At 38.5% G+C, this 24,317-nt stretch overlaps 1 protein-coding gene across 4 annotated transcripts; it reads left to right on the plus strand.

Annotated features, from left to right (window-relative positions):
- The first annotated feature begins 749 nt into the window (after positions 1-749).
- Positions 750-15,222, plus strand: LOC106054893 (uncharacterized). Of its 4 annotated transcripts, none has more exons than XR_008778851.1 (4): positions 750-5,656; positions 12,608-12,684; positions 14,167-14,361; positions 14,791-15,222. XR_008778851.1 is itself a non-coding variant. In XM_056034973.1 (4 exons), the coding sequence occupies exons 2-4, from the start codon at positions 12,642-12,644 to the stop codon at positions 15,036-15,038; spliced, it is 486 nt and encodes a 161-aa protein (XP_055890948.1). In that variant the 5' UTR covers positions 5,729-6,170; positions 12,608-12,641; the 3' UTR covers positions 15,039-15,222. The 4 variants fall into 4 exon arrangements, 1 of the variants encoding a protein (XP_055890948.1); XR_008778852.1 differs by having other exon boundaries at positions 14,170-14,361; XM_056034973.1 differs by lacking the exon at positions 750-5,656 and adding an exon at positions 5,729-6,170.
- Positions 15,223-24,317: the final 9,095 nt, after the last annotated feature.

Raw genomic sequence — 24,317 nt, forward strand, 5'->3', positions numbered from 1 at the left:
CATTTGTCTACAGACTACTTGACACATTGTAATGACAACATTTGTCTACAGACTACTCGACATACTGTAATGACAACATTTGTCTACAGACTACTTGACACACTGTAATGACAACATTTGTCTACAGACTACTTGACACACTGTAATGACAACATTTGTCTACAGACTACTTGACACACTGTAATGACAACATTTGTCTACAGACTACTTGACACACTGTAATGACAACATTTGTCTACAGACTACTTGACACACTGTAATGACAACATTTGTCTACAGACTACTCGACATACTGTAATGACAACATTTGTCTACAGACTACTCGACATACTGTAATGACAACATTTGTCAACAGACTACTCGACACACTGTAATGACAACATTTGTCTACAGACTACTTGACACACTGTAATGACAACATTTGTCTACAGACTACTCGACACATTGTAATGACAACATTATTCTTGTCTAATTGCCACATTGTACTTAGACTACTTACATTACTAAAAGAATCCATAGAGGGATGTAATGTAACTGAGTTGATTTTCTGCGTGCGTCCAGCGTGTCTGAAGGTCATGGCCATTGTGTTTGTTTCATGTCCAGTGTGTATAGACTGCATCAGTGGTATGCTACACGTGCTGGTTTCATTCACTGTTTACTGTAGTCTAATTTTGTCGAATAAAGCCACGTTATTGGTATTCTAGTCGTTATCATTTCATTACAATTTATTCGACAAAATTAGTGTTGGATTCCTTAATTTACAATGGATAAATTACTCAGACCGAAAGAGTTAGACATTGATCCTAATGCTCCTCTGGCCTCAGAAAAATGGACTCACTGGTATGACACATTTCAGAATTTTCTTTCGTCCATCAAGGATATTAACGAAGACTTTAAACTAAAGTTGTTGAAGAATCACGTATCTGCTACGGTTTATATGCTCATCAGTGATGTATCGTCCTATTCGATGGCCATAGACACACTCAAGACTACTTACATTAAGGTAAAGAATGACATTTTTGCTAGACATTTGGTTGCTACATGTAAACAGCAGCCGGGCCAAACGGTAGAGTCCTTTATGCTAAAGTTGCGAAGCCTGGCCCGGGACTGTGACTTTAAAGAAGTAACTGCTGAACAGCACAGAGACATTTGCATTAGAGACGCCTTCATAACTGGTCTGGCATCCAACACTATTAGACAGCGGTTACTGGAAAAGACATCTCTTACTCTACAAAGCGCTTTTGACGAAGCTAGAGTGTTAGAAACAGCGACAACCATGCTCAGGCTTACAATTCAACGAACGAAATCTCCTGTGGGGCAATGAAAACACCAACTAGCTCCCATCTAGAAACATACATTTCTAATGAAGACCAGGAATTAAATGCCATTAAGTCGCTATGCTACTTCTGTGGTAGGAGGAGACACTCTAGGACTGAATGCCCTGCTCGAAATGCATTATGTCATCAGTGCGGTAAAAATGGACACTTCCAAACTGTTTGTAAATCAAGTAAAACAACAGCCAACAAAGCTGACAGCAAAATATCACTGACCAGTGTGATAACTCCATGTACCTTGTCATCAACGCATTTCTCTGGGCTTACACAGTCTACGGCACAAGTGAACGTCAACGGGTTGCTGTTGCAAGCTCTCATAGACACTGGCAGCTGTGAAAGCTACATATCAGAAGCCATCGTCAAGAGAAATAAATGGCCAGTACGTCCGTCTACAAACAGAATATTCATGGCCACTACACATCTTTCTGAAAAGACATTAGGACATACATTTGCCGATGTCCAGTACAAGAGAGAACATTACAAAAAAGTCAAACTTTCTCTACTTGCTGGATTGTGCTCGGATGTAATCCTTGGTGTAGACTTTATAAGTCTTCATAAGGAATTGACCATACCGTACTGAGGAAAACGCAATCCTCTACACATCTGTGGTCTTAAAGCAGCACGAGTCGAAACGCCTAGCCTATTCAGTAATCTAACTTCTGACTGCAGACCGGTGACTACTAAGTCCCGAAAGCACTCAATAGGTGATAACAAATTTATTGAGTCTGAAGTTAGAAAACTCCTCTCGGACAAAATCATTGAACCTTCAAAGTCTCCCTGGAGAGCACAGGTGCTGGTGACAACAAACGAGAGACATAAAAGAAGGATGGTCATTGATTACAGTCAAACAATAAATCGCTTCACCTTACTGGATGCATACCCAATGCCCCGAGTCGATGAACTGGTAGAATGGATATCCAACTATTCCGTTTTTAGTACACTAGACCTCAAAAGTGCTTACCATCAAATACCAATCAAATACCAATCAAGACTGAGGAAAGGCCGTTTACTGCATTTGAGGCATGTGGCAAACTTTACCAGTTCTGTCGCATCCCTTTCGGTGTTGCATGCTTTCAGAGAACAATAAATCAAATTATTGAGAATGAAAAGTTGCAGGACACCTTTGCATAGTGGACAATGTAACGGTATGTGGTCATGATAAAGAGTCGCACGATGAGAATATGCAAAGATTTCTAGATGCTTCTAGAAAGTATGGGATCACATTTAATGAAGACAAAAGTACGATAGCCACTGACAAAGTTTGCCTATTGGGATACAAAATTTCCAAAGGCCTACTCAAGCAAGACCCTGAAAGATTCCAGGCTTTAAGAAACCTTCCTCCCCCTCATGATATGCGCTCACAAAAACGGATCGTGGGCATGTTGGCGTACTACTCACAGTGGATCCCAAATTTTTCTAACAAAATAAATGTTTTGGCAAATAACACGTCGTTCCCTCTTTCAGAAACAGTAAAGACAGCCCTTAACGAATTAAAGCAGGAGCTGGAGAAAGCTGCCATCTTCACCATCGACTATACTCGACCTCTGACAGTTGAAACAGACGGCTTCGGATGTTGCAGTAGCTGCCACCCTCAACCAGGATGGCCGTCCCGTGGCGTTCTTTTCAAGAACACTCTCGAAAAGTGAAAGGCGGCACTCAGCTATAGAAAAAGAAGCTTATGCAATTGTAGAATCTTTAAGGAAATGGCACCACTACTTAGTAGGAAATCGCTTTACCCTTGTCACGCTCTGTGGCCTTCATGTATGACAAACAGAGCAAAGGGAAAATAAAGAATGAGAAAATTCAAAGGTGGAGACTGGAACTGAGCTGTTTCCACTACGATGTCTTGTATAGACCAGGCAAACACAATGTAGCGGCTGATACGTTTTCTAGAAACGGGTGTGTGTCAGCTATGAGTCGAAATGAATTGAAACTGCTCCATGACTCTCTGTGTCATCCGGGAGTAACAAGACTATGGCATTTAGTGCGAGCGAAAAACTTACCTTTCTCTTGTGAAGATGTTAGGCTGGTTGTCAACCAGTGCAGAATCTGTGCCGAAGTAAAACCCAGATATTTCAGTAATTGTAATGGAACTCTAATTAAGGCGATGCAACCTTTCCAGAGACTAAGTATGGACTCCAAAGGACCGCTCCCTTCTACATCTCGGAACACATACCTGCTAACTATAGTTGACGAATTTTCAAGATTCCCGTTTGCATACGCCTGTTCTGATATGTCGGCTTCAACAGTAATCAGATGTCTAGATAATTTATTTGGACTTTTCGGAATGCCTGACTATGTACACTCTGATAGAGGTACCTCATTCATGTCAAGAGAGGTGCAGGAATTTTTACACGAGAGAGGGGTGGCCACAAGCAGGACGACCCCTTATAATCCCAGAGGAAACTCTCAAGTAGAAAGGCTAAACGGGTCATTATGGAAAGCTATAACTCTGGCCTTAAAAACTCAAGGACTCCCGGTTTCCAAATGGGAGCAGGCGTTAAACCAAGCCCTGTACTCTCTTCGTTCTCTGCTCTGTACCGCTACAAACGAGACACCTCACGAGAGAATATTCAAGTTCTATCGCAGGTCCACCTTCGGCAAATCACTCCCGACATGGTTAGCTCAACCAGGAAAAGTGTTGTTAAAAAAGGGAGTCCGTGCATCAAAATATGACGATGGTACAATAGCTGTGGACTTAATCACATGCAACCCACAGTATGCCATTGTAAGACTTCCTGATGGAAGAGAAGAAACGGTGTCATTACGACATTTGGCCCCCGCTCCAAGAGAGGGAAAATCAGAGGTGTATCAACATATGGAACATGAAGACTTTGAGCCGGAGACAAACCCTATCACACAGATGCAGGTGCCTACTGACCATGTGACTATGGAACCAATGGCTGCTCCTAACACTCATGTACAACAAGGGGAAAATGGACATCAAGAAGAAGTAAATGCAGGGGCTGAGTCTCCTGTTAGAGAGCCGCCGATGTCACCAACTCCAAGCGACGGCAGTATTGGTCCTGGTAGATATAACCTAAGACCAAGAACAAGCAGACCTAATTATTTAATTATTTTGCCATATCACAAGTTCTAACTCAGTAATTGTAGGCTTAATTAATATGACACACTTTGAACTGATCATTTTATAGTGTATAGCTTTTCTAGTTAGACTTTTTGTATTGTATTACTTATTACATTATTATTCAAGACAACTGGTCTTAATATTTGTATGCATAAAATGACACTTAGGGACTGATAATTTTATAGTGTATAACGTGTTTGTTTGTAGTTATACAATGCTTTTCAATAGAGTAACTCTGTATAGATACTATTAGATACTAAGGCCTCTTATATCGCTGTCCTTCACTATTATTTACATGTTTATGTTCCTATAACTTTTAGGCGGGGTGATTGTAGTGTAACTGAGTTGATTTTCTGCGTGCGTCCAGCGTGTCTGAAGGTCATGGCCATTGTGTGTGTTTCATGTCCAGTGTGTGTGTGTGTATAGACTGCATCAGTGGTATGCTAGACGTGCTGGTTTCATTCACTGTTTACTGTAGTCTAATTGTGTCGACTAAAGCCACGTTATTGGTATTCTAGTCGTTAGCATTTCATTACAAGGGATAAACACACTATATGAAGAACAAAATTAACTATAGAAAAGAAATGAGTGAATATATAGGTCTATATATAATAGTACCGTAATGTCTATACAATAGTATAGTATAGAGAACTAAAAAGACTGCTACAATGAGTGGTAAATTTTTTTTAAACCAGTTTAAACTTATGTAAAAACGTGCTCGCTGATCGAATGTGTCGTCTGACAGAAATGATATAATCGAATGAATATTTTTAGTCTTTTCTATTCATGATCTATTTTTAGCTATCGAGTCATTCAGGCAAAGCGAGACAACTAACGGGCTACACAGAGTTACCCTACTTTGGTTGACTGAGTTCTTGGTATTGCGGCCACCGCGTGTGTACATTGTTGTCATTGTCCACGCATGGCGTGTTATCTATTGTGTCCTTTTTATTTAGCAGACGATAAGTTAAAGTGTGTTGATCTTCGTCCTGTACGGGTGTAGTAAGTAATTGATGCATTCAATGTCATGTAATAAAGGAATAGAATTCCTGTGTTGAATCATTCTCTGATCGATACTGGAACACTTTAAGTTTCCATAAATATGATACTGGAATTTCTGATGAGACAATATATCATATCACATACGCTAGTTTCTAGAGCCAGGATAAGTTTGACTTTCATCTGTTTTAGGACAAGGCTTCAATTACAAGTTTGCTTTTAGCAGATCTTCAATGTAAGTTTAGTGTTGTTGTTTTATTGTGTATTTTCCAAGACAATTGATTTCGTAAATTTAAAATAGTTTATACTATTATCAAAGACATCTATATGTAGAGCTATATAGCTATTGAATTAAAAGGTTTTAAAAATGTGTTAAGAAATGAAGGCCTTATGATGCACCTACACCGCGTTCTTTCACAATTATAAGTAGGCATAGTTTCTTTGACCAGTACTGACTATAGCCTCGGTTCAGCATTTCCTTTACATTGCGATCGATTTGTTGTGTGTCAGTGTGTTGACTGTTGGGAAAGTCGATAGAAGCAGACAACTGTCAAGATCAGATAACTCTGCAATCTGATTATTATGATTATAATTTCGCCATTGTTTCCACATAAATGGCGATGTGTGCTACTATAATAATAAGGTCCGAAATATAAGGTATGATCTGGCCCACTAATGGAGATCAAGCCGTCACTGTGTGCACGTTTCTTTCTACATGAACATGTGTTCCAATTAAAATGATTCAAACTGTAAGTTAGAAGAGAACATTACGGATACTCGCCAATTTGTACATTTGTAGGATATTTATATATATATATATATATATATATATATATATATATATATATATATATATATATATATATATATATGAAGATCGGATTTATACTTGAAAAGATTTTCTTGTCTACATTTGGAGGATATGTCTGCCTTAAAGCACGAACTCCTTCACGAATATCTTTTTTAGCGGCCCACGAAAGGGAAGAAGACGCTATTTTAGTTTTGTGTGGTCTGTCTGTCCGTCAGTCCCGTTTAGATCTCGTAAACTAGAAACGGTAGTGAAAATACATCATAATATTTTAGACCATTCAAAGTTCTGATGCAATGGCTACTTTTTTCTTTTCTGAAAGCGAACACACTAATTTTTAAAATCAAGTATGCAAGCAGTTTTTTTTTTCATAAAAATATCCCATTTTTACAACTATTCACTATTAATAGTAACAAACACGGGAGGCTTTTTAGTAAGGGAGATATCTATTTACCATATTTTTAACACATTTATGCAAACGGTTTTAGATTTTTGAAAAAAAAAACACTTTTTTACAATTGTATAGCCAAGTTCAGTAAATTCTGTCTTACTAACTACTACATTTACAGACAAAAAATGTTTTTTAAGGAGAAAAAATCTTTTTATTATACATATAAATGGAACATAATTTAAAACAACAAAGTAGTTTTTCATATTATCACTTCAACTGCAGAGCCACACATCTACAATCGAAATCTAAAACTAAAGGATTTTATTTTTATGGAAATGTTTTTTTTTTCTTGGGGCTTTGAATAAGAGATTGACTCTTTACAAAACAATTAGATCACTTACATAATTATTATAAGGCTTAAGTTAGGCCAGGTTCACTACTAACAAACTGCTGAACTATTGGGGCAGCACACAAGATCTATCAACCTTCTTTCTCCATTCTTCTCTGTCATTTGCCTTTGATAAAATTTCATTGATATTCTTTCTGAAAATATTGAAACCTGCCTTTTTACATGCCTGGGTGGACCACTTCTTATAGAATTTCATTCTGATATTCTTTCTGAAAATATTGAAACCTGCATTTTTTCTTGCCTGGGTGGACCACTTCTTATAGAATTTCATTCTGATATTCTTTCTGAAAGTATTGAAACCTGCCTTTTTACTTACCTGGGTGGACCACTTCTTATAGAATTTCATTCTGATATTCTTTCTGAAAGTATTGAAACCTGCCTTTTTTCTTGCCTGGGTGGACCACTTCTTATAGAATTTCATTCTGATATTCTTTCTGAAAATATTGAAACCTGCCTTTTTACTTACCTGGGTGGACCACTTCTTATAGAATTTCATTCTGATATTCTTTCTGAAAGTATTGAAACCTGCCTTTTTACTTACCTGGGTGGACCACTTCTTATAGAATTTCATTCTGATATTCTTTCTGAAAGTATTGAAACCTGCCTTTTTACTTACCTGGGTGGACCACTTCTTATAGAATTTCATTCTGATATTCTTTCTGAAAGTATTGAAACCTGCCTTTTTACTTACCTGGAAGGACCACTTCTTATAGAATTTCATTCTGATATTCTTTCTGAAAATATTGAAACCTGCCTTTTTACTTACCTGGGTTGACCACTTCGTGAGCCGATTTTGAGTTTGTGTTTCCACATAAACTGTCTTTGTAACCATTTTTTTTTTCTTTCGCTGGTATAAAAGTTTTGGTTTTGAACTTGCATTATGCCTCAATTTAAACGCAGTACAGAAATAATTCAATCAAAACTATTCGTTTTGTACTGGAAGCCATCGAATGTACTTCCCATCTAGCCATCGAATGTACTTCCCATCTAGCCATCGAATGTACTTCCCATCTAGCCATCGAATGTACTTCCCATCTAGCCATCGAATGTACTTCCCATCTAGCCATCGAATGTACTTCCCATCTAGCCATCGAATGTACTTCCCATCTAGCCATCGAATGTACTTCCCATCTAGCCATCGAATGTACTTCCCATCTATCCGTTGAATGTATTTCCAATCTAGCCATCGAATGTACTTCCCATCTAGCCGTTGAATGTATTTCCAATCTAGCCATCGAATGTACTTCCCATCTAGCCATCGAATGTACTTCCCAACTAGCCGTCGAATGTACTTCCCAACTAGCCGTCGAATGTACTTCCTATCTAGCCGTCGAATGTACTTCCCAACTAGCCGTCGAATGTACTTCCCATCTAGCCATCGAATGTACTTCCCAACTAGCCGTCGAATGTACTTCCTATCTAGCCATCGAATGTACTTCCAATCTAGCCATCGAATGTACTTCCCATCTAGCCATCGAATGTACTTTACAGCTAGCCATTGAATGTACTTCCCATCAAGCCATCGAATGTACTTTCCAGCTAGCCATCGAATGTACTTCCCAACTAGCCGTCGAATGTACTTCCCATCTAGCCATCGAATGTACTTCCCAACTAGCCGTCGAATGTACTTCCTATCTAGCCATCGAATGTACTTCCCAACTAACCGTCGAATGTACTTCCCATCTAGCCATCGAATGTACTTTACAGCTAGACATTGAATGTACTTCCCATCTAGCCATCGAATGTACTTTACAGCTAGCCATTGAATGTACTTTCCAGCTAGCCATCGAATGTACTTTACAGCTAGCCATTGAATGTACTTCCCATCAAGCCATCGAATGTACTTTCCAGCTAGCCATCGAATGTACTCCCAACAAGCCATCGAATGTACTTCCCATCTAGCCATCGAATGTACTTTACAGCTAGCCATTGAATGTACTTCCCATCAAGCCATCGAATGTACTTTCCAGCTAGCCATCGAATGTACTTCCCAACAAGCCATCGAATGTACTTCCCATCTAGCCATCGAATGTACTTCCCAACTAGCCGTCGAATGTACTTCCTATCTAGCCATCGAATTTACTTCCCAACTAGCCGTCGAATGTACTTCCCATCTAGCCATCGAATGTACTTTACAGCTAGCCATTGAATGTACTTCCCATCAAGCCATCGAATGTACTTTCCAGCTAGCCATCGAATGTACTTTCCAGCTAGCCATCGAATGTACTTCCCATCTAGCCTTTGAATGTACTTCCCATCAAGCCATCGAATGTACTTTCCAGCTAGCCATCGAATGTACTTCCCATCAAGCCATCGAATGTACTTTCCAGCTAGCCATCGAATGTACTTCCCATCTAGCCATCGAATGTACTTCCCATCTAGCCGTTGAATGTATTTCCAATCTAGCCATCGAATGTACTTCCCATCTAGCCGTTGAATGTATTTCCAATCTAGCCATCGAATGTACTTCCCATCTAGCCATCGAATGTACTTCCCAACTAGCCGTCGAATGTACTTCCCAACTAGCCGTCGAATGTACTTCCTATCTAGCCATCGAATGTACTTCCCAACTAGCCGTCGAATGTACTTCCCATCTAGCCATCGAATGTACTTCCCAACTAGCCGTCGAATGTACTTCCTATCTAGCCATCGAATGTACTTCCCAACTAGCCGTCGAATGTACTTCCCATCTAGCCATCGAATGTACTTCCTAACTAGCCGTCGAATGTACTTCCCATCAAGCCATCGAATGTACTTTCCAGCTAGCCATCGAATGTACTTCCCAACTAGCCGTCGAATGTACTTCCCATCTAGCCATCGAATGTACTTCCTAACTAGCCGTCGAATGTACTTCCTATCTAGCCGTCGAATGTACTTCCCAACTAGCCGTCGAATGTACTTCCCATCTAGCCGTCGAATGTACTTCCCATCTAGCCATCGAATGTACTTCCCAACTAGCCGTCGAATGTACTTCCTATCTAGACATCGAATGTACTTCCCAACTAGCCGTCGAATGTACTTCCCATCTAGCCATCGAATGTACTTTACAGCTAGCCATTGAATGTACTTCCCATCAAGCCATCGAATGTACTTTCCAGCTAGCCATCGAATGTACTTTCCAGCTAGCCATCGAATGTACTTTACAGCTAGCCATTGAATGTACTTCCCATCAAGCCATCGAATGTACTTTCCAGCTAGCCATCGAATGTACTCCCAACAAGCCATCGAATGTACTTCCCATCTAGCCATCGAATGTACTTTACAGCTAGCCATTGAATGTACTTCCCATCAAGCCATCGAATGTACTTTCCAGCTAGCCATCGAATGTACTTCCCAACAAGCCATCGAATGTACTTCCCATCTAGCCATCGAATGTACTTCCCAACTAGCCGTCGAATGTACTTCCTATCTAGCCATCGAATGTACTTCCCAACTAGCCGTCGAATGTACTTCCCATCTAGCCATCGAATGTACTTTCCAGCTAGCCATCGAATGTACTTCCCATCTAGCCATTGAATGTACTTCCCATGAAGCCATCGAATGTACTTTCCAGCTAGCCATCGAATGTATTTCCCATGAAGCCATCGAATGTACTTCCCAACTAGCCATCGAATGTTCTTTCCAGCTAGCCATCGAATGTACTTCCCATCTAGCCATTGAATGTACTTCCCATCTAGCCATCGAATGTACTTTCCAGCTAGCCATCGAATGTACTTCCCATCTAGCCATCGAATGTACTTTACAGCTAGCCATTGAATGTACTTCCCATCAAGCCATCGAATGTACTTCCTATCTAGCCATCGAATGTACTTTCCAGCTAGCCATCGAATGCACTTCCCATCAAGCCATCGAATGTACTTTCCAGCTAGCCATCGAATGTACTTCCCATCAAGCCATCGAATGTACTTTCCAGCTAGCCATCGAATGTACTTCCCATCAAGCCATCGAATGTACTTTCCAGCTAGCCATCGAATGTACTTCCCATCTAGCCATCGAATGTGGGCCTACTTTCCAGCTAGCCTTTGAAAAAAAAACACTAAAACTTTGGTAAATGACAGCAAAAGTGCTTATTTATGTGTAGATGAAGTATAGAAAATGTATTTCTTGTTTCTTTGTCAACAGAGACCGCCAAGCACATCTCCAGCATACTTGTTCATCTTCAATAGTATTTATTGAATACTCTTAAATTCACAAGAGATATTGACATCATTATCATATAATAATCATAGTTAAATTTACGCCCATGCACTGATATATGTCCAAGTACCTAGGTCCTTTCTTAATAACATATGACCTTGATAATTAAAAAAAAACTACGCGTCCAACTTTTTATACATTTTCCCCTCAACTTTCAAACTCTCTGCTCTTTGTTCAACAAGTCGAGACATTGAGCCTTGGTTTTATCACTGAAAAAGATAGTAGCTACCAGAATAGGCAAAGAAAGCTGCTACACCACTACAGTGTTTTTCAAACTTTTATCGAAAACGCCTCCTTACATAAGCCAAAACTAACTATATTTTCGCGCACCCAAACCGTGGCCATTGCTTGACATGAACTCCTATGGAAAAAACAGAACAGGAAGGACTACTCCTCCCGTAGTGCTCTGGCCAAAAAAACACAACTGGGTTGTTCGGCGTAATGCATTGTAGCTACCTTACATGTCGAGTGACTGCTCAGACACGTCCCCTCTTATAGCTACCTTACATGTCGAGTGACTGCTCAGACACGTCCCCTCTTGTAGCTACCTTACATGTCGAGTGACTGCTCAGACACGTCCCCTCTTGTAGCTACCTTACATGTCGAGTGACTGCTCAGACACGTCCCCTCTTGTAGCTACCTTACATGTCGAGTGACTGCTCAGACACGTCCCCTCCCCTTTTAGCTCTTGGAGCTGGGACACTCGTACAAGATATGCGACACTGTTTCGACCTTCTCTCCACAGGGACGGCAGCGGGAGTTGTAGTTCCAATGGAACCGGGCAAAGTATGCCCCAACAGGACAATGTTCCGTCCTACACTGTGCAATAATTGTTTGTTCTGACCTCCTTAACCGCCACCAGGGATGGTCGCGATCTGGGTGATGCATATGCTGCCAGACACCACAGGCTCTGTCGGATTCCTCCCATAAATGAGTGCTCGGATTTCTGCCGTAGCTTGTAAAAACATGCTTATGCTTCGAGGTGAGCGGCTGCCAAAGCTCCCTCTCGTGCGAGGTTGTCTCCTGCCTCATTGCCACTGCATGAAAACGACAGCTCCGATGGCTCGGCGGGTGTTATTTGTGGCCTCTTCTATTTCGGGAGACCCTCTGTGATAACATCGCAACCTTATACATGACAGCTAAAATAACAAACTAATCTAAGAAAGCTTTGAACAGATAGGTCTTTATGTTTTTGAATGTAGTGAAGCATGTTATATGTCTCAGATCAATGTGGACTGAGTGTTCCCAACCTTTGATCCGTGTACTGAAAAAGCCCGCAAACGTAACTTTGGATGGAGAAACGTGGAATTGCTTTTATGATTTTTGTTACAAAATATTTGTACGTTGACTTGTTCAAAATAGTCGTTCATAATATCCACAGAAGTTCTAAGTGATATCACAGTCTCATCTCAACCATGTCAAATAACTCATTAACAGTCAGCAAGAAACAAGAGATTTGTAAGTATGACTATACCATTACCACTCTATATGTAATATATATGTAGTGGTAAAGTCATAAAATAATTCAATTCAGCGAAACACACGTAGTCATAAAATAGAGTTCTAACTGTTGAATGGTAAAAGAAAATGCCTCCAATGGCATGCGTCTCAAATCGCCACTGACAACCAGTTCAACTTCTGGCCTTCGCATATAGGGTCCGTAGGAACTGTTTACACAGCCAGGAGAATAGGCAAGAGCGAGAAACCGGCGCCTGAAGAGTGTAAGCTTCGGGCAGGAGGGACTAGTTGTCACGTAGTAAAAGGAAAACTTTGAATTTAAACTTCCGATGTCTTGCGGGTAAATTAAAACCAGGGAAAGGTTTTGAGAGTCAACCATGGGAACAAATCAGAAGCTGGTGAAACTGACATCTTGCAGTTTACACAGTTCCGGCGGTGCTGCTGATCCCAAACTGTATCGGATATTTCTCTTTCCTTTGGAGCCTGAAGAGGAGGAAACTGCCGTGCGGGCGACATCCTTTAAACTTAGCCTAGGGTCGCGTTCAAAGCCCCAATCAATAATGAATACATTACGGGAAATCTTCCAAGCTTCTTCTATTTCATCCGTTCTAAAACACAAGTGTGCTTTACATTGCCTCCATCTGGAAAGTGTGACTCTAGAGTCAAACTGAAATCACATTAATATGTCTGTGGGACCAACAGGATAAAGATCAATGATTTCAAATGTGTTGTCTAGCTGTTCCATTTGTAACATATTCTACGGTACGATAGCAATGTCCCAGGTTTGAATCACACAATATTGTCAACACAAACTGGAACTTGGTTTTCAAGAAGCTGAATGTGTGTTTTGTTTTATTTGTAGTTGAAATGGAAAGTCTAGACCAAATATTTCTTAGATATTCTCTACGTGTATGAACTGCTCATAAATAAAAGAGTCACAGTTACATAAACATTACATAATAGTATTACGAATAACAATTAATATTGGGATGTAATAATAATGTTCTGTATTTATGTATTGAATAGCTTAGAATCAATAACGTCCCTTTTTACAAGGCTTACATCAACTCACTTTGTCAGTCTGTCTGTCACATATTTTGAACACGTTATTTGTTCCACACTCTTTCTTGAATCAATTAAAAAAGAAAAAAAAAATAGTCAATGAAGTATTGGTAACTAGTTATTTTGTTTGTTATCGAAACAGGGAAATAAATTCTACATTATGGAGAGATACAGCTGTAAATGTGCAGCTCATCACTAAGTTTTTATTTAAAATATTTTTTTATGTACTTCTTTGTTTTTCTCTTCCCCCCCCCCCCCCAAATCTTAACTTCTGTATAGAAACCAAAAATTAAATCTAGTTAAACTTGAATGTTTTTAATGTCAAGCATGTCCATTAGTAAGTTTGAGTGTGTATTCAATATGTCTCAACTACAAGAATGATTGCAATGTTGGTCTCAATGTCTACATTTGATACATCAGCAGGCAATGAGAAGAAAAAGCCAGGACAAAAAGACCAATCAGCACAGAGCGCTCGGTTAGTTCAAAATATGAACTCAGCAGACCCGAACTGCATCTCTGACTTGAAATCTGTGATTCAAGAATTGAGGCTAGAGATTCAATGCATCATGGAAGAACAGCAAAAAGAACTTGTCGCTCAACTCAACATTCAAAAAGGTTGCACTTAAATTTTGGATGAGACTTTTGATAGTGATTATTATAAATCTATTTATATTGCAAATTGTAAGTGGGAATCAAATAATTCGCTGGAAAACAGAAACTTTGACCTCAATTAGCTAAAACATGAAAAGTGATATTAACAGCTGCAGTAGTCTATCTGAATACAACGATTCAGTATAATCAAGTAAAATTTGTTGTAATATCCTTGCACATTTATCAGACAGACTCATATTGTTTTAATCTTATTATATATTTTAGCTCCCAGACACTTGGATAAAATAAAATGGAGTTCAGGGCTGCTATAATTAATATTAGATAGTCTTCTGAAACACTGCCCTTAATCTTAATCTTCTGAATCAAAGAAACTAAACTTTTTTTTTGTTGTTTTGTTTTCATGATTTTAAAAGTATTGTTTCTCTCCAACAGGTGACATGCTACAAAGGGAAGCAATTCTTCATAGTCAAATTAACTCTCTCAAGAACGACATGGAAAGTCTATCAGAGAAATTAAGGCAATTACTTCAAACAGAGAGTGAAAGAAAGTTGGAGCTGGAGAAGTTGTCCTCAGAAAGACAACATCTGCTGGAGATGTTAACTGAATTACAGAGAGAACGGGATGAGAAAGACTTGTGTATTCATTGTTCTGTCAACAAAAGTAAAGTCACCAACGTTTAGACAGAAATTTGCCATTGGCTTCCATTAGTAGACTTTCACCATTACATTGTCAGTTCCAATGTTCATTGAAGGACTCTCAGGTGACTTCCTAGCCTTTCAACCAGAAGTGGGTGTTGAAATAAAAAAAAAATAGCTCGGATTTGGCTCATCTTATTTTTTATTTTTTTTTAGATTTACAAACCCCCATGCTTTACAAACATTTCTATTCTCAAGCCAATGAAGAGTTAGTGTCGATTTCTGGATATCAAATACTGTTAGTGTAAGACATTAGTACGTTCCAGTCTTAACGTCCTAGGTACAATGTTTCATTGGAGTACAATTCAGCGTTTAATTGCTGTATGTAGATATTTGTTTATTGGTGCTCAAACTACTGCCAACGGGCTATATCCGGCCTGTGATGTTAAGTTTCTGCTCACAGTGAATAACAAAGCCTTAAAGGTTTGGTTTCGTTTGACTCAACCATTTTTTTTTTATTATGATGCAGATTGTGGCTCACGTTTTGGAAACATATATGCCCCACCCCCTGGTCAGAAACAAAAGTTTGGCACCCCTGGTCTCTTGGATGAAGAGGAGGAAGACAGAAAGCGAAGGGAAGATAACATCAAAGAATGGACTGGCCTGTCCTGTCAGTGAATGAAATTGCATACAACGCAAAGAGCAGAGAGGAATGAAGAAAGACGGTTGACAGTTCTTGTGTGGTGCCTCAATGGTACAACAGACTAGGGGATAGATGAAGGTCTCTTGGATGCTTTCTAAACAAAAGCTAACCTTTTAAAATGTGCCAACGATTCCATGTGCTTGTCACGTGCTTGTCACGCCTGGCTTGCAGCTTTTGTTCCAAATGTAGGCCTATGTAATGTTCAAAGCAATACGTTTTTTCAAACTCTGTTACATTTATGTTTGGATATGTTGACAAAGCTATAATTTTTGTGAATTCTCTTTTTTTTAGGTGAGCACGTGTGTACATATTGACCAAATCTAAATTCACAGTACACTTCTACACTCCTGACTGTATAACATGTGCAGCTACCTATATGACTGTATGACATGTGCAGCTACCTATATGACTGTATGACATGTGCAGCTACCTATATGACTGTATGAAATGTAAAGCTGCCTATATGAATTATGACATGTGCAGCTGCCTATATGACTGTATAACATGTGCAGCTGCCTATATGACTGTATAACATGTGCAGCTGCCTATATGACTGTATAACATGTGCAGCTGCCTATATGACTGTATAACATGTGCAGCTGCCTATATGACTATATAACATGAGCAATGTATCAATTAATGGCAGCAAAAACTTATTTTTTTGTAACTCAAGCCTGAGCCAATGTGAACTTAATATGGCCAATGTGAACTTTGTATGGCCAATGTGAACTTTGTGTGGCCAATGTGAACTTTGTATGGCCAATGTGAACTTTGTGTGGCCAATGTGAACTTTGTATGACCAATGTGAACTTTGTGTGGCCAAATGTGAACTTTGTATGGCCAATGTGAACTTTGTATGGCCAATGTGAACTTTGTGTGGCCAAATGTGAACTTTGTGTGGCCAATGTGAACTTTGTGTGGCCAATGTGAACTTTGTGTGGCCAATGTGAACTTTGTGTGGCCAATGTCACCTTGCCTTCCTTCTAAGCCTTATTTTTTTTTTATTGTTGACTTATATGGTATATAGTTATGAAATAGTACATTTCTTCTTTTAATGTGAAGACATTTTTTTAATCAGTAAATAGAGCAGGTCTATGAAAGTGCAATATCTGATCATTCTTCTATGAGACTGTAGATAGGTATGGACGGAAGTCTCTGTGTACACTGGAGCCTCTAGCGGTCAAAAGGAAACACCAGGAAAAAACAAGAAGACAAAAAACGTGTTTCCTGCTCACTGTTTTCTTCTAACCACGTAACGACGTGTATGTAGAGACTCAGTATCTAATGGTACACTTACTACACTTTCACCTTCTGATTGCTTCTACTGGCAAGAAATTTGGTTGTTCATAGTGGAACTTTTGAGAAAAAAAAGTGTTTTAATAAAGAAAATAACGTTTGTTTTAGTAAAGAAAAGAAAGTGTTTTAGTAAAGAAAAGAACGTTTGTTTTAGTAAAGAAAAGAAAGTGTGTTTTAGTAAAGAAAAGAAAGTGTGTTTTAGTAAAGAAAAGAAAGTGTGTTTTAGTAAAGAAAAGAAAGTGTTTTAGTAAAGAAAAGAAAGTGTGTTTTAGTAAAGAAAAGAGAGTGTGTTTTAGTAAAGAAAAGAAAGTGTTTTAGTAAAGAAAAGAGAGTGTGTTTTAGTACAGAAAAGAAAGTGTTTTAGTAAAGAAAAGAGAGTGTGTTTTAGTAAAGAAAAGAGAGTGTGTTTTAATACAGAAAAGAAAGTGTGTTTTAGTAAAGAAAAGAGAGTGTGTTTTAGTAAAGAAAAGAAAGTGTTTTTTAGTAAAGAAAAGAAAGTGTTTTAGTAAAGAAAAGAGAGTGTGTTTTAGTAAAGAAAAGAAAGTGTTTTAGTAAAGAAAAGAGTGTGTTTTAGTAAAGAAAAGAGAGTGTATTTTAGTAAAGAAAAGAAAGTGTGTTTTAGTAAAGAAAAGAAAGTGTTTTAGTAAAGAAAAGAGAATGTGTTTTAGTAAAGAAAAGAAAAGTGTTTTAGTAAAGAAAAGAAAGTGTGTTTTAGTAAAGAAAAAAGAGTGTTTTAGTAAAGAAAAAAAAGTGTGTTTTAGTAAAGAAAAGAGAGTGTGTTTTAGTAAAAAAAAAAGAGTGTTTTAGTAAAGAAAAAAAAGTGTGTTTTAGTAAAGAAAAGAAAGTGTGTTTTAGTAAACGAAAAACGACAGAGAGTCATTTTGTTTCATGTCTGTCTTTTAACCTAAAAGTTCGTATAGAATCATTTCATTAGAACTAAACAGTGTATATGTATTTACACTCAACGATATTAGTTAATGTGTGTGTGTATGTTTTTGCACGACTGATTGTATTTTGTCGGTAACTTTCTCATCAATCTACTTGCAATGCTACTATTAGTGCTATAGTAACTGTGTTTATTGTTTTCTTATGGCCAAGTAACCTTTGTGAAGAGAATTAGCTGCTACCATACTTTGGAGTTGTACAAGTGGATACATCTCTTGTCTCTCTGGAATTAATGAAAGGAAATAGATTGTGTTTTACATTAACATTTGATTCCATTCATTGTATCCCAATAAAATACATTTCTGATTTCTTCCGCTATTGGTTTTCTTTCTCTGTTTGATAGTAAATATTTTGTGCTGATCTCTTTGTAATCATAAAGAACTGTCTTGCATAAAGATTCAACTGGTACATTGTACTGACAGTTCAACATTTTACATTTAGTTGATCAGACAGTGGGTGGATAGTACCAACACTCATTCATTCGAGTGAAAAAAATGTACTAATATTTCTAATATGTAAAACTTGTGTGTTGTGCATCAGGTGACCGACAACTTGTGTGTTCTGCATCAGGTGACCGACAACTTGTGTGTTGTGCATCAGGTGACCGACAACTTGTGTGTTGTGCATCAGGTGACCGACAACTTGTGTGTTGTGCATCAGGTGACCGACAACTTGTGTGTTGTGCATCAGGTGACCGACAACTTGTGTGTTGTGCATCAGGTGACCGACAACTTGTGTGTTGTGCATCATGTGACCGACAACTTGTGTGTTGTGCATCAGGTGACCGACAACTTTTTGAAAAACAAAGACGAAGTACAAGGGATGCACACAATGCCGGATCTACGAGAGTGACAAACCTCACCCTATTTTATACTTTTATTTGCTTCCATTTGTTAACACACAAGGGAATGTCTAGTCTATATTATATTTCTAAGTAATGCCTAGTCTATATTATATTCCTAAGAAATGTCTAGTCTATATTATATTCCTAAGCGTCCTGATCATGGGCGTAGCCAGGGTTTTTTTGGGGGGTTCAACCCCCCTCCTCGAAATGAAATCTCCCTTTTGTTTTCATTTTATTTATTTTAGGTGAGATTTTAATACTAAATCATCACTTACCACAGCACAGTCGAGGGTGTTTTGAGTTAAAAACCCTCTACCAGGGGGTTTTGAGTTTAAAATTCCCCTACAGAGCGTTTTGAGTTGGAAACCTCTCTCTTCAATATTATTTTAAAGCAAACTACAGTCACCAAATTCTATGATCGTCGCTAAATGGGGTTTTGAATTTTAAAAAAAAAAAAAAAAAAACTCCAAAGATTTTTTAGTTTAAAACCCCTCAACAGATGATTTTGACGATAAAACTTTCCTTTTCGATATAAAATCTAAAGCGAAATACAGGAATGTAATTCCAAGAGTGTATTCAAGAGAGGTTACACATTTCTTCCAGTGGCGGAGCTCCATTAACAAACTGCAGTGAATAGTCATCTGCCAAATTGAAAAACACTAAATATGGCTCAACAAAGATGGCTAAGACAGATTTTAGGAGTCAGTCATAGAGATCGGGTCTAAATCAAATAAATCATTTGCCAAACTGAAAGTCGAACCCTTAGTAAGATTGTGACAGAGCGTCGCATGAGGTTTTGCGGGACATGTTCTCCGACAAAATGAATCCTATACTCTTAAGCGAGCAATTCTTGTATGTATGTATGTATGTATATATATTTATATATATATAAATTTTATTTCGAAAACGGCTCTAACGATTTTCTTTAAAAGTTCACGGTATGTGCATAATAGTGAGAAAAAAATTCTCAACTCATTGGCCACATCGGGAAAACTCGAGGTCGACCGTTATATTGGTTTGAAAATGCCTCATTATCGAAAAATTAATTTTGGCTAGAATGTTTTATGAATGAAAATTTTCCTTGACGTGAACGGGAAAAACGCTGCCTACGTCACTAGGCTTACCGCAGTACACTAAAATATTTCTTTGCAAACAAGAACGAGTTCTCAAGGATCAATAGACCTAATTAAACATTTGCACACCATCTTACTGTAGATTGATTTATTATAGAACTATGAAAGAGAAGTAATGAAATTAAATGTGCCAATGTACGATTAGTTACTGTGTTTTGAAGGCTTTAAAATTGATAACACTTGAATTGCCTAGAGCGGTGTAGATACCTTGTACTTTGTTGTTTATTTTGCTGGTGACCTTCAGCTGTTCTATTTCAGCTAAAGCAAGTTGGCGCCTAAACTGGCCTTTTAAGCGTTTCGGTATTACGTCGTCCACTTTTTTAGCTCACCAAAAAAAGACTGCCTTTGGCATGTGTTCGTCTGAGATTGGTCTTCCATACAGGATACCGCTCTGTCCAGCGTAACTGACGGACTTAAAGAATTACCTCTATTCAAAGCCCCGGATACACATTTGAGACCAAAGAAAATCTGCTGCCGAGAACAGAGGCAGACGCGAAAAGAAAATCTTAATCGACCACTGTTTGACAATGGTTATGCTTGCCCTGGATGTGGCAAAATTTGTAGGTCACAGCAGGGGCTGCGTAGCCACGGGAAATACTGCAATCCTCATTAATCTTAGGAATCGAAGACAAGCCTTATTATTATTTTTTTTGCTGTTGAATTATTACCATAAGTTCGTGCTTTGTGTCTACTGTCCCGTACCAAAACAAAGGAAATGATCATAACAAAGCTTCTCTACGCCTGACGTGCTCACACTGAACATGATATCTAGCCAGCGGCCAACGAGTTTGCGTACGCTGCAGCCTCTTTTTATTTAACTATACACCTCGGTAAAAAGCTTGGGGTTAGGGCTTGGAGATGGAAGGCCCAGTTGAGATCTGAATGGAGGGATGTGTATAAGCAGGCTATATCCCTCCACGGGCTGTAGCACCACTGGGATGGATGGATGGTATGAACTTCTTATAGTCCAACAGTCAGGCTGGGCAGGGCACGTATCCCGTATGGGTAACGAGCATATTGTTTGGCGTAACAGAGGTGTCCCATGGAAACGTTTCTTTAGAAAACTAATGCAATGATTTAAGTCTATTAAGAAAAAATGCGCCATTTTACTTTGTCACAAAGTGCCTGTTTTACCCTATAACGTAGAGATTTGCGTCACTTGATGTTTCGTACTAAAGACATAATGAATATACTAGGGGTGCACCGGATAGTACTTTTTGATATCCGGCCGGAGCCGGATATAACCGGATAGTACAATTAGATATTCGGCCGGAGCCGGAGCCGGATACCTACATGACTCAAACAGCTCGTTTTACTGAAGTTTTTGCAAATCTTCTATATAACATACATATTATTTTGTTATTTACTTTCTTACTTTAAACTCTATCACTGATTGATAAATTAAAATGAACAGCATTTTTTTTTACAGATATGCTTATCATAAACTAATCTTTGTAACATGAGATGGTGTGTGCGTATGTATTGTAAAGTAGAATGTGGGATAACTCATGCAGAATATATAAACATATATGTAACTAATGTAAATCTTTCAAAGGTAAAGTTCACTCTTGGTTTTATAGCGTAAATCTTTCTTAAGTACAATCTAAGTTGTATAGTGGGTAGATGTTTGTGTTCATGTATTTGACACCATCAACTTGTCATTAGGCTCGTGTTTTAAAGGCCACAAACCGCTTCTTGTTTGTATCTAATACTGATAATGGCTTAGTAAATATCTTAAGTACAGCAAATTTGCAGCCGTATGCTGGCCATTAAATTTTGTACAATGCAAAACATAGCTGCTTCGGTCAAATGACTCATTCAAATGACTAAACAAACAAAAGGAGGTGGGGGTGCTCATCTCTACCTCTGGAGATATACTCGCACATCTAGACAGATTATCAGCGTGACGTAGTTAAGGAATATTACGTGTTTACAAGACCACTCAAAGGTCAAGACAAGCTTTTAAAATGTGCCAGACATCGCTGCTACGTATGTAATACGAATTTATAATGTAAAGTCTAGTCCACCCCCCACCCAATAACAAACCTAGTTCCCTCGTGTGACCTCTAGAGAGTGCTTACGTCCATCGTATCTGACTTGGGGTCACCTGTCAATCAATGAACTCAATGTGATAGGCTAAACAAATAAAAGGGGAAGGGAGTTGTTCATCTAGAAATATACCTGGTTACATTAGAGGTGTGGCTCTTGTAGTCCAGCCCCCCCCCCCAATAAAGATTAACTACTAAGTAAACAAACTCAGTTCCCTCGAAAGGTGTGACCACTAGAGAGTGTCAATACGCTGACATTAAACCTACGTCCATCGTATTTAACTTGTGGTTACCCACCCATAAAAAACTCAATGTGATGGACTAAACAAATAAAAGGGGATGGGAGTTGTTCATCTCTACCTCTGGAGATATACCCGCACAGCTAGACAGACGTCTGGTCAGCATGACGTAGTCAAGGAATGTAGCATTTTAACATGTTAACTAACTTACTCAAAGGTCAAGACAAATTGAAAAAAGTGCCAGCCATTGCTGCTCTGTATGTAAAGCGCATTTATGATGTAAAGTTTCATCTCTATTTATATTAAGTTATTAACACGCCTTGTCTTTATAATAAACGAAGTTTGGTGCATATTCATAATGGCTCTATTTTTAAGCACATTATTTTGTTTTCATATAAGCATTAATACATTCTATAACAGACAGTAATGGAACGAGGTCCACTTTATGCATATTAAATAGGTGTATTTTTTACTATCCGGTTTACTATCCGGTAGTGATATCCGACCGGAGCCGAAGGCACCGGATAGTAAAAAATGCCGGATATTCGGCAGAAGCCGGAGCCGAGGGACTATCCGGTGCACCCCTAGAATATACTAATTCCATAATTAAATGTTTGAACGCAACCATCTAAGAAGTAACACTGCAAAGACTTTCTTCTAAGCCAATAATAGTAGACCTACAATAGTTTTACACAAAAAATGGATTGTAAAACTATAAGACGAATGTGAGCTGTGGTTTGTCTAGACTATAGAAGGACTTAAGAGACTTTATATTTAATCGCCATGTTTAATTACATTTAGAACTAACAGAACACTAAATGTAACTCTTCAGATTAGTAGTATTTATATGATCGTTCATTTTCGTAATTACAAAAATATTCCCAAAATGACTTAGGAAATTATTTAACCGAGCTAGGATCGGTCATCCAGGTACTTACGCATAATAAGAGTTGCGGAAAATGCGCCGTACGGCACGAGAGAGGTCTAAGCCAGTAAGAAAAGCACACTAGGTTTTTGAAATAAAACTTTTTAATAGCAAGATAATGCACTGTAGATACCTCAGAATATGCATTTTGTTGGCTTTCAATACCAGAAATAGTGCTCGGCGGCGGGGCTTCGCCCCGCGCTGGGCAAGCTCTCAGCGCTCCCCCAGACCCCCCTGCTAGCAAGGACGGGGAGTCTACAAGTTTTCCATTAATTCCAGGAAGAACCTATTCTAGGGTACAATAAACGTCTTCCGAAAGGGTCAGAATGTAATAAAGATTAATTATGTACACACATATATAAATATATAAATTTTTCCGCAGGTGCCCCCCCCCCCGAAAAAAATCCTGAAGGAGGCCATAGAATTACTGTGTGCCTAGGACCACTAAGAAACTTTTACAATCGAAAACAAAAGATTGACTAAAGGGGAAAAAAAAAGATTCGGGTTCAAATCTCATGTCATTTGATCAACGCATATTTAAGTTTCATTATGAATTCTAAATTTGATCAAATAAAGGTTTTTTCTTTGACTAATTCAACTTCGAGAAATAGAATTACGCAATAGCCTAATTGTTGCAATATTGAACATTGAGGTAGCTGTTTAAAAAAAAAAACAGGTTTACGGCGTAGGTTTGGGGCACAGTAAAGTGAAAATTCTATATCGGTTACTGCAACCCCTCACCATTTTATTGTATTCATGTTTGAATATTCCAGAGACTGGAGGAAACTATCCTAAACAAGGTAGATAAGTAACACTTTTTTTTTAAAATACAAAGTCTCGCTACAAACACTTTCCACCTCTCCCGTCTCTCTGAATGTCATCTGAGAGGAGGGGATTGCTAGTTGAATGTTTACTTCTGAACACACCAAAAGTAACGAAGTTACACATCTCAAGCATTGAGACGCTTTACTATTAGTAGTTATAGTTACAACTGTCTAGAACACTCAATACGCTGGCCAAATCTGAGGGTGATCTGGAAAACGTAACGTTATTCACACTTCTTCTCATGTTCTGCATCTTTTTTAAATTCTACCTGTTATTTATTAAACATAAGTCACGTGACTGTTCACTTCAGTGGAGCAAATCACTCCCTCCTTCCCCTCCCACATCCCTACTGAACATTGCAGACGA

Source organism: Biomphalaria glabrata, chromosome 7, assembly GCF_947242115.1.
Source record: "Biomphalaria glabrata chromosome 7, xgBioGlab47.1, whole genome shotgun sequence".
Lineage (NCBI taxonomy): Eukaryota > Metazoa > Mollusca > Gastropoda > Planorbidae > Biomphalaria > Biomphalaria glabrata.